This window comes from Callorhinus ursinus, unplaced genomic scaffold (assembly GCF_003265705.2).
Source record: "Callorhinus ursinus isolate GAN/ISIS: 27379988/994484 unplaced genomic scaffold, GSC_fseal_2.0 scaffold2, whole genome shotgun sequence".
Classification (NCBI taxonomy): Eukaryota; Metazoa; Chordata; class Mammalia; order Carnivora; family Otariidae; genus Callorhinus; species Callorhinus ursinus.
The window spans coordinates 13973880-13991859 of NW_027397064.1; the positions used below are offsets into that span (position 1 = coordinate 13973880).

The window sequence follows — 17980 nt, forward strand, 5'->3', positions numbered from 1 at the left end:
GCTTGCCTGTTACTATTAAGTGGTGGAGCTAGGTGATAGTCTGGCTTCAGCTCCCAACATGTTCCATTATACCACTGCATTAGATGGCCAGAATTCCTCTGATTTGTTCTTTTTATTTTATTTTATTTTTTATTTAAATTCAATTAACATATAGTGTATTATTAGTTTCAGAAGTAGAGTTCAGTGATTCATCAGTCTTACATAACACCCAGTGCTCATTCTATCACATGTCCTCCTTAATGTCCATCACTTAGTTACCCCATCCCTCCATACACCTCCCCTCCAGCAACCCTCAGTTTCCTGTGATTAAGAGTCCCTTATGGTTTGTCTCCCTCTCTGATTTTGTCTTGTTTTATTTTTCCCCTCCCTTCCCCTATGATCCTCTGTTTTGTTTCTTCAGTTCCACATGAGTGAGATCATATGATAATTCTCTTTCTCTGGTTGACTTATTTTGCTTAGCCTAATACCCTTTAGTTCCATCCACGTTGTTACAAATGGCAAGATTTCATTTTTTTGATGGCTGAGTAGTGTTCCATATATACTATATATGTATACTATATATGCTATATATAGATGGAGTGTGTATTACTATATATATATATATATACACACACACATACACACACACGCCGCATCTTAATCCATTCATCTGTCGATGGACATCTGGACTCTTTCCATAGTTTGGCTATTGTGGACATTGCTGCTATAAACATTGGGGTGCAGGTTCTTATTTATTCTTATTAACTAGTTTACTGGGTGATTTATAGTCTCACCCATTTTAAGATTACTCAGCCCTCCAAACCTAATTAGTCTGTTCACACTTGAATTAACAGTCACTGAAGAGCCATTACTATAACTAATAATTCCAGATGTATTAATAGGACTAAGTAGTAAGCACAAGTATTGTCAAGACATAAAATCTTGGTAAAAAAAACAACAGCATTATTCTTAATTGGGTTTCTTTCTTCTCCTAAGATCATTTTATTAATATAAAGATGGCTGTTCCAACACATGACTGTATTAGTCATTTAGTTGTGGTTATGATTCAGTGAGGCCATTTTTTAAGCACTTCTTTAGATTTTTTACTATTCCTCTGTCACTTAAGTGAATCATAGCCTGGAATAGTTTCTACTATTTAGTTTTTAAAGTAGATAAAACCTGCCAAGATCAAAACCTTCCCCTTCCTGAAAACATGAGCATTTAGCATCATACTTTAGAATATTGATTATAATTCAAAGTAAATGTACAGCTGTAGAAAACGTAATTGAAATTATGGGCAGTCTCAGTTTTAAAAAAAATTTCTAGTGCCTGTTAGCTTTTGTTATGTAACAAACTGATATCACAAAACTTAGTGACTTAAAACAACAGTGATTTATCATGATTCTGTTGGTCAGCTGGGTAGTTCTGGTCTGGTCTGGCTTGGCCAGTCTGGTCTCTCCTGGGCTTGCTCCTCTGTAATCAGCCAGTTGGTAGACTAGCATCTAGATGACCTGGGATAGCCGCGCTCACAAGTCTGCTTAGCCTTAGAGTCACTAGGTCAAGTGTCTGTCATCATCTAGCAAGCTAGCTTGGTCTTCGTTACATGGTGGTGGTTGCAGGATTCCCAACAGCACGAGAGCAAGTCCAGTGCTTAAGTATTTTTAAGCATGGTGTCCTGTTGGCCTCGGCCAGTCATTTTGCTAGATTCAAGGAAGGGTGAAATAGACTCCCATTTCCCAATGCGAGGGCCTGAAGTGCCCCATTGTGAGGCCATGGATGCAGCAGAGAAGGGAATAATGTAGCCATCTATATGATTTACCACAGTAGTAGTTGGGATTGGCCAGAGATTGCTTTTTAGTCTGTTTTAAAATGATGTCTGATTTGAGAAAATTTCTTTTTTCTTTTTAATACGAAGAATTGTCAAATATTAACAAAAATGAAATATGTACTTTGGGGAGGAAAAAGATACCTTAAAATCTGGTTCACTTTTCTTATGTAGATAAATCCTTGAAATCACTTGCATTATAACGAACTTCCATAAATTTGAAATGGCATTTCTGAAAAGGAGTACTGTATTAGTGTTGTCATTTGTTAATCTGTTTCCTGCTGAACGTAGATTAGAACAGCTCTCCTCAGGTTGTCCTCCCAGAGGAGATTGATCCTCTGAGGAACTGATTCTTCCTCACATGAAATAGCTTATTTTTCTAAGTACTTTGATAGTTCTTTCCTAGTTTTCTGTTATTTCATATAAAAGAATGGAATTTGAATTAAGAGGACCAGAGGAGAGAAGTGGAAGGTAGTCAGACCAATGGTTAATGGTGTGAGCTTTGGAATTAGGCTGCCTGAACTTGTTAATTCATTAATTTGTTCATTTGTTACTTTACACATTTACTCATTAACTACATACCAAGGGCTTAGGATCTGACAAGCATTGTTGTAAGCGCTTGGGAATGTAGCAGCACCAGGGCCCAGCAGCTAACCATTGTTGTGATCCAGAAAGAGTTTTGTCTACAACTTAACTGTTCTCACTTCACTGATAAGGAATCTAATAGTATCTGTTGTGAGGGTTAAGATTATCCTGAAAGTGTCTGTACTGTTTAGTTCATATTAACTACTCAGTAAAGGTTTGTTTCTGTTGCAATCATTAGCTTTCTAGTTTTGTGCTTCTTAAACCCTATGTGCAGTCATATCACCTCAGGATCTTGATAACCTGCAGATCTGGATTCAGTAGGTCCCGTGTCACTGCTACCAGCTATAAAGGCCCTGGAGCCTGCATTTCTAAGAGGCACTTGGATGATGATGATAATTCTGCCTGAGAATTGCATTTTGAATGGCAAGGCTCTGGTCCATTGTACTTACTTGAGTCCAGCCAGATTTTTAGGTTTATAGCCTTTTTGCTAGTGGTAGTTATACTTTTGAGAGTCATTTAATGATAAATATTCATAGATTATGTCTGCAAAGGCTTTTTAGCAAAAGCCTGGGTTTTATACATGTTTGTTCCTACCTAACATGGAAAAGTTATATACTCTTTGAAGGGGAGTACCAATTTATGAGATGCTCCCAGTCCTACTGTCTTCTTGGAGCAGAATGATGATAGCTAGGACTGCCTGGGGGCCTGGTTGCATTCCCCCACCTGGATAAATGATAAGAAAGGAATTTCTTCGAAGCACCTGCGCTTAGTATAATGGTGATATTTGATAGTACATGGTGATATTTGAATTATTCTTTCTTGGTCATAAATACCTGCTGGCTTGCGAGGAGACTGAAAATCCTTAGGATTTATAAGCGTCTTAGAAATGATGTAATGCACCAGGATTTTTTACTGCAGAGAATGGTGATTGGTCATCCGAGAGAAAAGTGTTTGGCATTTTCTATTTCTGAGCAGTTCCAGTTGTCTAGCAAGTAGAATGAACCTGTGTAGCAGATTTATTCCTCCATAATGTTTTGAAACAGTACGTTTATTTTGAGGATCTCGCTCTAACCACAGTTTTTTTGGGAGGGCAGTACAACTACCCAACAAGACAAGGTAAAGTTAGAGTCTAACGCTGTAGCTGACAGGCACTCACTCCAGCTTCTCAAACTTTTTCTCTTTAAAGGAACTGGCTTACCGAAAGGAGATAGTGAGAGCTGATCTAATTAACAAAAAAGTTGGAATCAGGTATGCTTTGAAAACATTTTTTTGCTGTTGGAGAGAATTCAAGAATGAAGTGCCCAGGGGCGCCTGGGTGGCTCAGTCATTAGGCGTCTGCCTTCGGCTCAGGGCATGATCCCAGGGTCCTGGGATTGAGCCCCACATCGGGCTCCCTGCTCGGTGGGAAGCCTGCTTCTCCCTCTCCCACTCCCCCTGCTTGTATTCTCTCTCACTGTATCTCTCTCTGTCAAATAAATAAAATCTTTAAAAAAAAAAAAAAGAATGAAGTACCCACAAGACTTTAATTTTTCCTGAAGGAATGCTTATGCTTAGAGAAGGTTTTGGTATCTTTTCAGAGTAAGTAAGTGATCATAAATCATCTGTTAGGATGTCTGGTGTCTCATGGAACTCAGAAAGGAAGGTGATATTTCAGATAGTAGAATATCTTAAAATATAAGCACGTTTTAAGTACTCCAGTGAAGTTTATGGATTGTACACTCCTGTTTCAGAGAAACTCCAGAAAATATTGCCAAGCTTCTAACCAGGATGTGTTTAAAGTCAGAAGTAATAGGTGATGGGAATCAGATTGAGATCGAAATCCCACCGACCAGAGCTGACATTATCCATGCATGTGATATTGTAGAAGATGCAGCTATTGCCTATGGCTATAACAACATTCAGATGACTCTCCCGAAAACCTACACCATAGCTAATCAAGTAAGATTGCACCCTTAAATACTCCTTGTTGTTAGAAACTGATTATTGAATGCCAGGAAGGCATTCGAGAAAAACAGCACATAGGAATTAAGTAGTATTTGGACATGCTGTGCTATGAGAGGCGTTCGCTATGGAGAGGATACAAAACAGATGCCCAGTGGATTAGAGTAAGTTCAAAACCTGTGATGACTAGTACTTGAAGAAATACAGGTTTTGAGTTTGGAGTCCTTTTGAATCTTGAACTGGGAGATTCATTTTTTTCAACCTGGCCTGAAGGCAGAAGAAGTTCAGTGTGGGAGAGGTGAAGTGGGTTTGTTCATCTGTGTAGGAGTATTGGGGTAGTGAGGCAGTGGGGAGAGGGCAGGGAGTGAAGTGGTGGTACTGGCAGTATTAGGATGGAAGGGGGTTTGCCTTTTCATGACCTGTATAAAACTTTTGTTGTAGGAAATTTTACTGAGGTGGAATAAAGTTAAATATCTTTTTTTCAGTTTCCTCTTAATAAGCTCACAGAACTCCTAAGACATGACATGGCAGCCGCTGGATTCACTGAAGTGCTTACCTTTGTTCTGGTATGTCTCCTGTGCTTTCTGTGCAGCTGATTGTTGACACTGAATCTCTGAAGTTTTGTACTCTGATTCCTTACATAAATTTATAAAATCTAGGCTGCTAGAATTTCCAGGTTCTAGAAGAATAACTTTTTTTTACTTGAGATTGTATAATTTCTAGTAAAACAATGTTTCTTTTTTGTCACAAAATCATGAAGGACAAAAGTCTTAAATGACAGATAACAATGTATTTTGTACTTTTATGGAAGTATTGAGGGTTGAATTCACAACGAATTTCATAACCAAATTGATTAAGTTAGAATTTTTAGTCTTAATTTGGGTCTGTGCCCACTAGATGCCGCCCTAGTTAAGGATTTGTGGACTGTTCCACATTAAACTTCTTTGTCTTTGAACACGTTCACAACATTTGCTTTGAGTTGGAAAGCTGACATAAAAGGCCTGAATCAGGAAATGAATTTTATTACAAAATAGAAGGCAATGCCCTTCCCCCACCAGATTGAAAAGAATAAAACATCTATGCTGTTTATAATTTCCTCTTCTCTTGCTGAGCATTTGTGTGATGCCTACAGTGCGTAGTTCTGGAGTCTTCAAGTAGATATCAGCTTAATGATGGAGGGCAAAAACCAAAACCAAACAAAAACAAACGACTTCATTTTTTCCCTCCAACTCAACTCCAGACAGACTTCTCCATCTTATATTTACAGAGAGCACAGTAGTGGGGGTTACATTACTACCAGTTTGTGGGGAGAGGGTGATCGGAAAGGAGATGCAGCCCCTCTCCCTTTATTGAGCATTTGTCATTCATAGGTTGCTAACCTGGGAAGGGACCTTACAGATTTTCTAGTTCAGCATTGTCACTGTTTTTGATTCAGGAGTCCTTTATTCCGCATTTACAGAACATCTGTTGTATGCCAGGCACTGTAAGAATGAAGAGGCCTGAGGTCAACAGGACAAGTACCTAACGAAGTGTATACAGACAGGAGAACCAGGACCAGAGTCCTAGCCTTTTGGCTTTTAGAGCAGTGCTTTTTCTGTTGTCTCGGCCTGTGTATGCTCGGTTTGTAGTACAGGTCATTCATATATGCATACACTTATACAGTTGTGAACATTTTTTTTAAAAGATTTTATTTATTTATTTGACAGAGACATAGCGAGAGAGGGAACACAAGCAGGGGGAGTGGGAGAGGGAGAAGCAGGCTTCCCCACGGAACAGGGAGCCCGATGTGAGGCTCGATCCCAGGACCCTGGGATCACGACCCGAGCAGAAGGCAGACGCTCAACGACTGAGCCACCCAGGCGCCCATGCAAAAAGTAGCATTGAGAAACGTATTCCATTTTTAAAAATTAAGTGGCATAGGATTGATCTGAAACGATTCAACCTGTACAGAACCATGTAGAGTAAACCGTTTCCCTGTTTCCCTTCAGATTTCAACCCTATTTTCCTCCCCAGAATTAACTGAGGTTCAGACTTTGGCCTGTGAATTTCCCTGCCCTTTTATAGAAGTAGTGAGTTTTGATTTTGTAACAGTGCGTAGCTCCATGTGTCTCAGGGGAGCACATACTCTGCCCAACCAGGGCTGCTCTGCAGGAAGAGTTTATCCTGTGTCCAGGCCTTTCTGCCCGTGATTCCCGCTCCGCGCAGTGCTCTGAAGTGGGTGTTCCAGTCTTATGCGGCAGTAACTTGTCCCATTCCATACAGCCGGTCGGCTTTGGGCCAGGGATTCCAGCCCAGGCCTGTGTGCACCCACGGCCTGTGATGGAACTGTCCACCAGGAGTGCCAGAAACAGTCTGTTCAGCTGTCCCAAGTCACTTCAACACAGTATCACTGGGAGGAAAGGAGTGAGGTGCCAGAGTTTCAAATATGTAATGACAGTTTTCTAATAGGAATTTCAACGTCAGAGGTATTTATGTGACATAATTAGCAAACCTAAGTATCTCTGTGCCTTATATCTAGTTTTGCATGAGAGAAACAGAACCTTTTCTAAAACCTAGCCCTTGATTTTCCAAATACAAGTAATTGTTATCTCATCATTATGATTTTTACTCTGTCTGCATACTAGTTGTATTAAGGTTAAAGTAGATAGTTTTAAAAGTGAGTTAATTTAAAATATTACAAGAATATTCATAAAAATCATGGGCTTCATTTACTTATTATATTTTTCTAACACTTTAAACACATTAACATTGAAAAAGATATTTAAAAAAATTTTAGCTACTGCCACTTCAGGTTGCCTTGATTTAAAACTGCTCCTGATTTCTGTCCCTTATCCTCCATTGTCATGATGAAGTACAAGGCCACTTAGATACCTCCGCTGCCATGTGTTTGTGGAACAACCTTTCTTCTACACATACACACACACACACACACAGTACTAGTTCTGTTTGAGAGTTGATTGCGTTATTTAAATTGCATTTCCTAATTAATCACATTATATCTTGTTATAAAAACTTCTTGTGCTAAGGAGAAACTCTGGTTATTTCCAGTGTGCCTGCCACCATTCTCTGCCTCTGTAGATCAGGGAGCTCTTTTGTGCTCTGCTTGAATGTGGCTTCGGTATGCTTCCCAGGAGAGCATGGCAAGAATCATTAGAGCTGGCATTGACATAAAACCTAAACCCGTGTGTGTGTGTGTGTGTGTGTGTGTGTGTGTGTGTGTGTGTGTTCCTCTAAGAAATACAGACTAGTCCTTGAAGGCCACTTTGTAAAATAGTGTAGTAAGCAATGTCACCTAATGTTGGAAAATCGCTCAGTAACCTGATGGTCCATCAGTTTTCACGTTAAGTTTTAAACTCCTTTGCAACAGTTAGCATTAATATATGTGATAAATTTTAGTACTTATTAATCATCATTGTTAATATTTTTTTGAGCACTTAGTTTGTGGCAGGTACTTTATTTGCATTATCTTGTTAACTCATTTATTAGATGTGGTGCATCTAATAGTTTTATAACTTCTGTCGGTCATCCTGGTTTTTGAGTATGACAGGTATCTTCCTCTCTTTGGAGGGTGAGTGCTTAGAAGTTTATTGCTCAGAGCTTTATCAAGCACCTATGCACAGAAGTTAAATGATCAAGTAGAAAGAACATTGGGCAGAATTCAGGCCACTTGAATTCTGCTCTTAGTCTTACCATTCTACCACAAGTCAGTATGGATTTAGCAGGGATTATAATGGTAATCAAAGCCATAGGAACACTTAAGGGGGGAGAGCAAATTTGACAGGAGTCACTAGGAATATTTTTATGGAAGCGGTAGAACTGGCATTTAAGTAGAGCCTTGGGGGATGGGAGCAGGTAGGGCCGAGAAGGCATTTCGTAAAAGTAAGGAAGAGTGTAAGGTTCAGGGAATGAACTAATTGTAAGATAGTAGACTGGTAAGGTAATGGGAGGCTAGCTTAGGAAGGGCCCAAATATAGTTAGACCACCATGAGCATGTGAAAAACTTACTTTGCCTCTGTATCATAGGTAGAATTCCTTGTAAGAGAATTGTTAATGTTAAATTGTATCTGCTGTGGCCCTGAGTTAGTTGATATACTTATTATTTTTAACTTCTTTATATAGAGAATCTACATTGCTATGAGACCATAAGTTGACTTACAACATTAAATACTTTGTATATTAAGTTTAGTCATTGTTTTTCTTTCTTTATTTTGCATGTACTTCTTAGTGCTCCCAAGAAGATATTGCTGATAAACTTGGTTTGGACATCTCTGCAACAGAGGCAGTCCATATAAGTAATCCTAAAACAGCTGAATTTCAGGTGAGAATTTTAAGTAGGTAAGGATTTAGATAAATACTGAGAGGCAGTACATAAGTTATAACTGAAGATGACAAAATCTTAGTGCTTTTTAAAAAATCTCTTCTTGGATAAGATTATAGTTGGTTCTGGGATGCCGGGGTGGCTCAGTCGGTTAAGCGTTTGCCTTCGGCTCAGATCATGATCCAGGGGTCCTGGGATCCGAATCCAGCATCAGGTTCCCTGATCAGCAGGGAGCCTGCTTCTCCCTCTGCCTGCTGCTCTCCCTGCTTGTACTCTCTCAAAAAACTTTAAAAAAACACCAAAAAAACAAAAAAAAAAAAACTTAAAAAAAAGATTATAGTTGGTTCTTACATAACTTTGTTGATGAATTTTTTTTATTGGATATAAGATTCATTAGAGCGTGCTGGGGGAGGGGCAGAAATTTTATTAGAGAGCATGCGTGCACAAGCGAGAAAGAGCAAGAATTGGGGCAGGGGTACAGGGAGAGGGACAAGCAGAGTCCCTGCTGAGCAGGGAGCCTGACTAGGGCTCAATCCTAGGACCGGGATCATGACTTGAGCTGAAACCAAGCGTCGGATGTTTAACTGACTGCGCCACCCAGGCGCCCCTTCCTGACGAATTCTTAACACTTTTTAGTCTTTTCTTGATTGGCCTACAGTTGTGTTTTGCTTGCTTTGCTTTCCCAGTCTTGTCTGAACTTTCCGTTTCATTCACTTCAAATCAGTTGACTTTAATACTATTTTCAGATTTCATCTTTTCTACCCATTTTATAATAAATGAGTCAGCAGCTGTTCCCAGTACCTCCATTAAGTCATTCACTCTGAAAGTAGTTGTTACATCAGTTCTTGACTATGCTGCCTTCATTTTTTTCATGGTAATCCTCTAGTTCAGTGGTAGTTTCACATAAAGTTCAGGAATATTTCAGTGAGAATACTATCTTAGTAAATGTTATCTTCGTTTATTAATGACTTCAGACCATCTCCTGTCTTTCTTACTGGTCAGTTCTCATTCTGTTTTTCTTGCACATGCAATTCTTTATGATTTTCTTCAACCCTGGCTTAGAATCAACCCTGGAATCCTAGGATTGGGAGGAAATGCTTTCAAGAAAATTAATGCTATTATAATATGTGAACTCTGTGACGAGATTGTTTCTGTGAATCTTGATTTTCATTATCTGTTAAAAGTATGGGAGGGAGTCTTAAATTCTAAAAATTTTTGGAGTTCTAAAAATGTTAAAATTTGGATTTTTTTTTAAAGTTAGATTTAATCTGTACCAGTCATGTGGTAGATTAGGGCTAGACTGCTATTTAAAGAACTAACTGGTAATAATATTCATCAAGTACATAAATTGTTTCTCTGTATTCAGTGTCAGAACTTTGAAGAATTTTTTTTTAAACTTTTTTTTATTAATTTATTCATGAGAGACAGAGAGAGAGAGAGGGGCAGAGGGAGAAGCAGGCTCCCAAGGAGCAGGGAGCCCGATGCGGGACTCGATCCCAGGACCCTGGGATCATGACCTGAGCCGAAGGCAGACACTTAACCATCTGAGCCACCCAGGTGCCCAGAACTTTGAAGAATTCTTATGCCAATTTGGAAGGATTGTGATAAGTTCCACTAGCTTTTCTACTGTTCTTAAAAGATGCCCATGGTGTTCTTTTCAATGAGAGACACAAATTCATTTGGGTAGAGGGATTTTTCAGTAAATCTTACTGGACTTTTATTTGAGTTTATTCTAAATTTTCCTTTTTCTCCCAGTTTCATTTATCAAGCTTGATAGATTTCTTAAGATGTGGTAATCTTCGGTAGGTTTTGCATCCTGTTTTCTCTATTTTATCTAAGTGGAAGGAAAATCAGAAACACATTAAATATCACTATATATAGCTGTGGTTTAGCATACTTTCAGAATCAATATTTCTGCATGAAATACATTAGATGAGTCCATCTTTTAGACGGGACAGATTCTATATTTTACTCCTGCTTTACCAGTAGAAATGTCCTACCAACACTAACGTGGCTAACAGGTTTCTGTTTATTTATGGTTAAATGTAAAGTTTTTTATGGGCTTGTAACTCAGTTTATTGTTTAAGTCCATTCTTTTTCTTGGATAATTCTTATTTTTGGGGTATTTTCTAACTGTAGATGTGTTAGAGAATGGATAAAAGAAGAAAAATGTTAGTTAAAACGTGTAAATTTTATAATTATAAACAAAATAACAGAATATTACCACATTTCCCCAAATTAGCAATAGTATTCCTTAATATTTTTAAATGTCCAGTCATTGTTGAAATTTTCTCATTTGTCTTAATTTTTTTAATAGTTTGTATGAACTTCATGTCAAAGTCGATGTGCTTCTTAAGTCTCTTTTAATCTACAGATTGTCCCTCTGTCCATCTCTGTCTTTCTTCCTTCACCTTTTTTATTGAAGAAACTGGGTCCTTTGTCCTATAGAGTTCTCATAGGATTTTGTTAAATACATTCCAGTGGTCCCCTATATTTCTGGTAAATTGGTAGGTAGATCTAGAAGCTTCATTTGGAGTCAGGTTTAATTTTTTGTATTGCTGTGAGTTTTTAAGCAAATAAGGCTGATCTATAAAATGGAAAAAAAAAAAACCCGCTGGGAAAAGCTATTTACAAAGGTAGCTTGTTTATATTCTGGTAAGTTAAGCTTTCTTTTGACATTGTACTTTTATTTCTATGAATGGTTTGGGCACTTTCTCTCCAGTTGTGAAAGCGAGCGATATTTGCAAAAGCACGGAGTTGAAGGCTACTAGCAGCAGGTGGCAGAGTGAACGTGACTGGAAAGGTTTTCTCTTCCCCTCAACACACATTCCTGTTAATACCTGTAGGATCTTGGAGGGGCTGCCATTTTAGCCAGGATGGTCAGGGCAGGCCTCTGTGGGCCAGAGCAGAGAGCTGAAGAAAGTAAGACAGCCACATGTGAATCCAGAGGAAGAATGTATGCAGTAGAGGAAAGGAGGTGGCTCGGAGGCCTGAGCCGGAATGCTGCTGGGGGGTGTCCTGAAACCCAGTAAGCCCAGGGAGCAGCAGGCATGGAGGGTAGAGAGGAGGCCAGGGCCAGATTCAGACAGGACCCCATGCAAGGCATGGAGTTTATTCAAAATTTGGTGGAAACCTGTTAGATTTTTGAGCAGGGGAGTTTCATGATCTGATGTAGGCCTTAAATCATCACTCTGTGGAGAACAGGCCATAAGGCGGCAGGAGTGGAAGCAGAGAAACCAGCTTAAGTAGTCTGGGTCAAAGGTGGTGCTACTGGTATCTGCTGCGAGCTCAGGATCTTAATGATGATGCCCTACCACTGCTCATAAAACTCTTCTGGAAACATCCTGTGTTGAAACCTAACCTAGCTCATATAGCTTGGAATGAGAGATTTGAGATAGATGTAGGGAAGTTGTTTTTTGTTGTTTTTATTTTTATTATTTATTTATTTTCTTTTTTTTTTTAAAGATTTTATTTATTTATTTGACAGACACACAGCGAGAGAGGGAACACAAACAGGGGGAGTGGGAGAGAAGCAGGCTCTCCGTTGAGCAGGGAGCCCAATGCGGGGCTCGATCCCAGGACCTTGGGATCATGCCCCGAGCCGAAAGCAGACGCTTAATGACTGAGCCACCCAGGCACCCCTGTTGTTTGTTTTTAGAACTAGGATGTGTATTTGTATTTGGCCGCTAAGCTGAAAACTATAGTCACAGCTTGCCCATAGCAGCCTCATAATTTTTTTAGTGCATACATATTTGTGTTCTGTTTTCTCATTGTTGTGATATTTTAATTGCATTTACATTTTCCCTAGTCTTGGTTTTTAAGAATTTGATTAGTTCATATTTAATCTGTTTAAATACTTGCATTTCTTGTAATCTCCTTCATTTACTTTATAAAATAAAACAGGATATTAAAATTTACATATTTGCAATCTTAGAAGCTAATTTTAATTTTAAAAATAATAAAATAACTAATCCTAGATACAGGCATTGTATTTATATTTGTTTCTCAATTTTTTATCAGATTTTATGATTTTTCACTTTCTAAGTTTGGGAGCCAGAATATTTTCAGTTTTTTGTTTTGGAATTGATGATTAAAGATGATTTGGACATTTACACATTACATTTTCCAGAAGAGTATTACTACTGTGAAGCTGTTGAGTTCTTTTGGCCTTGTCTTACAACCAAGTCTGTTTGGGTTATTTGGTCAGTGCAATTTCACGTCTTCTCCTGTAGGTGGCACGCACTACCCTTCTTCCTGGCCTCCTAAAGACCATAGCTGCGAATCGGAAGATGCCCCTTCCTCTGAAACTGTTTGAAATCTCTGACATCGTAGTAAAAGATTCTAGCAGAGGTAAGAATGAGTCATCTTTGATTTGTACACTTATAGTATTTTATTATGAGAATCTCAGCTCTATATAAAAGTGGACAGTATGACCACCCCGTGAATCCAGCACCTACCTTCAGCAGTTTTCAGCACATGGAACTCCCCCATGTTAGTTTGATGTAATTCCGAGACATCCTACCATTTCACCAGCAAACACTTTAGTATGTATTTCTAAAAGATATATATGTATCTAAAAGATAAAAGATACCACTTTTGTTTTTTTTAAAAATAACCCAACACTATTTTATCATCAAACATCCAGCTAGTGTTTACATTTTCCTAATTGTTTTATAAATTTAGTTTTCATGATTGATTGATATGAATCCATCCAAGCAATATATTCAGATATTTGGTTGCTCTCTCTTATTTCTTTTAGTAGAAAGCAAATCTTAAAGAACTTAACATTTATGAAGATCCCTGTTAAAACCTCAGCTTGAAAAGTACTGTGGAACATTTTTTTTTTATCTTGTGATATATGTGCATATCATTTTAAGGTGCTTTGATGTCTTGTCATTCTAGTTTAGCATTAGCTATTCATCACTCTTGTATTAGTCATTATAAATGTGTTTGACTAGTTTTTGCCTCGAGAATAGGCTGGACTTACTAGTATAGCAAGTTGCCCGGTCCACCATTTGGAACTCAGAGGTTATTTAATAAACCACACATTTAGGTAGTACTTAAACCTGATTGCCAAGGATGTCTGTCTTATTAAAATGTCTGTCTTCAGACTTAGACAACAAGTCTGTTTGGAGCTGCATATGAGGTCACTTCTTGGTAGCAGGGCCATCAAATGACTGAATTACTGGTGGTATTTCCCTGGTTCCCTGAATTTGATAGTTCCAGTCCTAACGATGTTTATTTAGGAGTTTTACTCCAGACTGCGAAACTCAGAGTGTGTTCTTCTGAATCACTTGACAATAGCAAAGGCCTTTTCCTCAGTTACTCCTGAAGAGGATAATATGGCATTATTTTGACGATCCAGAGTAGTCAAGAACTATTGACTGTAAATCAACCTTAGGAAATAGATATTATAGAGGCATGTCCACTTGACTGTATGTGGACCTTCCGTAGCAAGCTTTGCAGCCAAAGCTGGATTCCATCTGCTCCTCACCGTGCAGCCTTGTGTTCAATTAACAGCATCAGCTTGCATTTGTATGGTACTTTATACTTTTGAAAATTTTTAAAAAATATACCTTTTCTATTGTGATTGTTAATCTATGACTTTGAGGCAGATGGGACCAAAAATATTGTCCCCACTTAATATGTAGGAAAACTAAGAAAAGTAATAATTTGCCCAAGGCTGCATAAATTTTGGACTTAGAACTAGGGCCAGAATTTGGTCTCTGTGCATATATCCTTAGAGAAGAAAAGTTTATTTTAATATCAGTCTATTTAGAATTTTCTTTGGGTGGTCAGTCTGTGGTAAGAATCAGAAAACATTTTCAGTGCCAGCTATAAGTAGTTCTGAGGGTTCCTGTGCCTCAAATCCTCCATTGGTACAGATACCTAAGAATTTGTTATGATTTTAATGTCAGATTTTTGCTGTTAACTTTGACTCCTTTCCTTTCATCTTAGCTCTTTGAATTGTAGGTTTTGATCCTTGGTGATCCAAACATATTTACAAATATAGGATTAGGTTAATTATACTGAGTTTCCTCAACAGTTTTATATATTTGGGTGTTCCTAAGTTGGGGCATAAGTATTTACAACTTTTAGATCTTCTTGTTGGATAGACACCTATATTATGATATAGCGCCACTCTTCATCTCTTGTTTACACTCTGGTTTAAAATCTAGTTTGGTGTAAGTAAGTATGGCTACTCCGACTTGCTTTTGTGATGTCCATTAGCATGTTAAATCATTCTCCATCCCCTCACTTTGAATCTGCAGGTGTTTTTTTTAGGTATAAAATGAGTCTAAGTTTCCTCAAAAGTTTTATAATACTATTTCAGCAGTAGGCCTTCTCCCTAATGGTAAGGACTCCCTACAGGGCTCTGTAGGGCTGGGCATGCTTGCGAGCAAGCAGCTCAGAGTCTGGGGGGTGAGGAGCTGTGGGGTTCCCCACAACTGCCACAGGAAATTTTCACTGTAAGCACGGAGCACTTGACTGTATTGCAGTCCTTTTAGGGATATCGTCACTATTTTTTCTTTCATGTGTCTTTTGAAAAGGCCCAGACATAGACTCCACTCTGCCCCAAGGCCCATGCTTGGAGATAGCCTCGCCTGTTGAGAGCAAACTATTGTGCAGTACTAGGCTGTAGGCCATAATAAGTCACCCTGGTGATAACCCCAGAAAGCCAGTCCTATACTTTTTAACTCAGATTTGGATTTCTGCTGCACTTCGTTTCATCAGAAAGAATAGTTTTCCCTCTCTGTAGCAGACCTCTCTTATTTGGGTGTTTAGTTGTGATTATTTTGCTGTCTTCCCTATGGGAACATTTTTATCTGATCCTACTTTTGCCTGTTGTCTTGCACTTATGGTTTATTTTCTTCAAAATTTTCTGTCCCATCAGTGGGATTTGAGGAATGAGAAGAGGTAAGTGTGCTCAATAAGTTTACCATCTTGAAAACCTAAGTTTGCTTCAGAGTGGGTTTTCTCTTTAGTTAGGCCTGGATTTTATGTGCTAACAAGTAGCTTTTCTGATGGATTATTCTCCATATGTTCAAGCAGACTCCCTACTTGGCATTCGGTATACATAGAGGATTCTGTAGGAAAGGCAGTGTAGCACCGTGGATTCAAGACTGTACAGCCAGAGTAGTTTTGAGTAATGGTTCTGCCACTTATGAGCTGCTGAACCTTGGACAATTATCTCTCTGTGCCTGTTTTCTCATCTGTTGTAATGGGGATGACCATAGCACTTACTAGATTTTTGGTAAGGATTAAATGAAATTGCATTTTGAAAAATTCGAGCCACATAATCACTGTTTGGTGTCTGCTCTTTACCGTTAGAGTATTAGTAGTTCCTAAGGCCAGATGTGTAGCATCCTGGTCTATGGTAATTTTCTGTGAGAATGACTTGGAAACTTTTGGCTATTAAAGGGTTAATGTCACCTTGCTGACACTAAAGATGAGGCACTTGGGACTCATTTTTATCCTAACTTGATTTAATTGGCTTTTCTTTTGTTGTGCACTCTTTTTTTTAGGGTATGAAAACCAAAAAGTACTGATGGGGAAATTTACTTAAAAACAGGAATGTGGTTTTTGTTGTTGTTTTATTTTGTTTTTCAGGAATGTTGTGTTTTCAGTAATTCATCACCCACTTTTCTTCAATGAATTGAGCACAAATTTTTTTACTGCCTTTTAAGCCAGTAAGCATTTTTCTATTGGATTTATATTAGCCATTTCCTCCTAAATATTCAAACTGTTTTTGAAAAAGAAAAATCTAGACCATTAAAAGTGAAATGGTAGAGGAGTTTTCCAGTAATGTGTAACATCCTAGATTTTCATTAGTGGGGGCCAGACCCAAAGTACTGGTTCAGAAGGGGCAGAGATGTGTGGCAAGAGTGAGCAAGACAGTCTCATTCATTGCACTGGTAAAAAAGTCTTTTTGAGTTCCTTTCCTTTGCTAGGGTCTGCTTGGAATATGAGAGAGACAGTTTCCAGTCTTGAGGGAGACTGGTGAGCAGATTTTTATAGGTAATACTCCAAGGGAGCGCGCAAGGGGCCCTTGATAGCACAGAGAAGGAGTGACAATTGCCACTGACTTGTTTTCTAACATTAAGGAAAACCCCGACTCAGCCTCCTGTCAGTTTTGTGTAGGCAAGCGTATCTTCCACAATGGAAAAGAAAAAGGAATCTATGCTGGATTTCAGTATGCCTCCCAAAAATTTTGTTTGACTTACATTCGTGTAAGAGTAAATGAAAGCTTACTAGCCCCTGTTTTCATGCTTGACCTTATTGGACAGTTTCTTATGCTCTTGTGGACCTTTTGACTGGCTGTCCGTGTTGTGAGACCGTCAGGCCCACTGCCTGTTTAGTGACTAAGTCAGGCACACTTCTCAGATAGTAAGACTTCCACTCAGAGTCCAACACATTCCGGTTCTTTAAGGCTGAGCCAATCACTGCATTTATTGAGCTGTAAGATCCAAAGTTGCTGCCGCATTGTTAAAAATTAGTCATGACTCCCAGCATCTAAGCTGATTTGTCCCTTCTGGGCAGAGTGGCATGTGTCTTTGGAACGAGAAGTTAAATGCAGACTCTGCTGTGGGGTACATTTTCAGCTTTATGGCGGAAGTCAGTAGAAGCGGCCCTGGAGCTATCAAATCAGGCTGCTGTGTGAGTTCTTGATTGGTTTCAGTTGTTCCTACTTTCATTCAATGTCAAGAATAACTAAACTGTAAACAAAATAGTAAATTACTGTAGAGGAGCAAAGGACCTACTTGTAAATTGCTAATCTTTGTGCCCAGAAAAGCAACTATATTTTGCAAAGTCCAACTTTCGGGCTTTTTATTAAAAGCACATGGAATTCTGCCATCACAGTTTATTCCATGATGGTCCCTGAGGCTGCTGCAGCATGTCTAGAAGCTCACTGAGGTGGCAGGAGAAAACACATCACCGGGTTGAGTCTAAGTTTAAAAGGAACCATAGCTTGAGAAAGATGACTTAGTTTGACTTTGTAAAGGTACTTAGATTTAGTATGATGCAGTCATCCAGTTGTCAGTTTGACATATATCTGTAGAGAATCTTGAAAAATCAAATCATCATGCCCTTTAGTTTGAACTAGGCACTTAAGAGACTTTGGGTTTTAATACTGTAGTAGATGGCGTAGGTTACAGGCCCTTGACCACTTGGAGGGCTCCAGCTACCTCACTTGCTGTAGCTCACTTCAAGCCTTCACTTCTTGCTCAGACCATTCCTACTTTCTCCAAAGCATTGCTACAGTCCTGGTACAAGCTGCATTTTCTCTTCCCCCCACCCCCAAATAGTTCTCCTAGTTTCTAAAATTTCAC

General features: G+C 38.8%; 1 protein-coding gene across 2 annotated transcripts in view; it reads left to right on the forward strand.

Moving 5' to 3' along the window:
* FARSB (phenylalanyl-tRNA synthetase subunit beta) overlaps window positions 1-17980 on the forward strand; it is a 67805-nt gene that overhangs the window by 22950 nt on the left and 26875 nt on the right. For both annotated transcript variants that reach the window (XM_025890948.2, XM_073878058.1), the window contains 5 exons: window positions 3576-3637; window positions 4120-4327; window positions 4816-4896; window positions 8556-8648; window positions 12881-12998. In XM_025890948.2, coding sequence (XP_025746733.1) covers window positions 3576-3637; window positions 4120-4327; window positions 4816-4896; window positions 8556-8648; window positions 12881-12998 — 562 coding nt within the window. The remainder of the gene's footprint in view (window positions 1-3575; window positions 3638-4119; window positions 4328-4815; window positions 4897-8555; window positions 8649-12880; window positions 12999-17980) is intronic.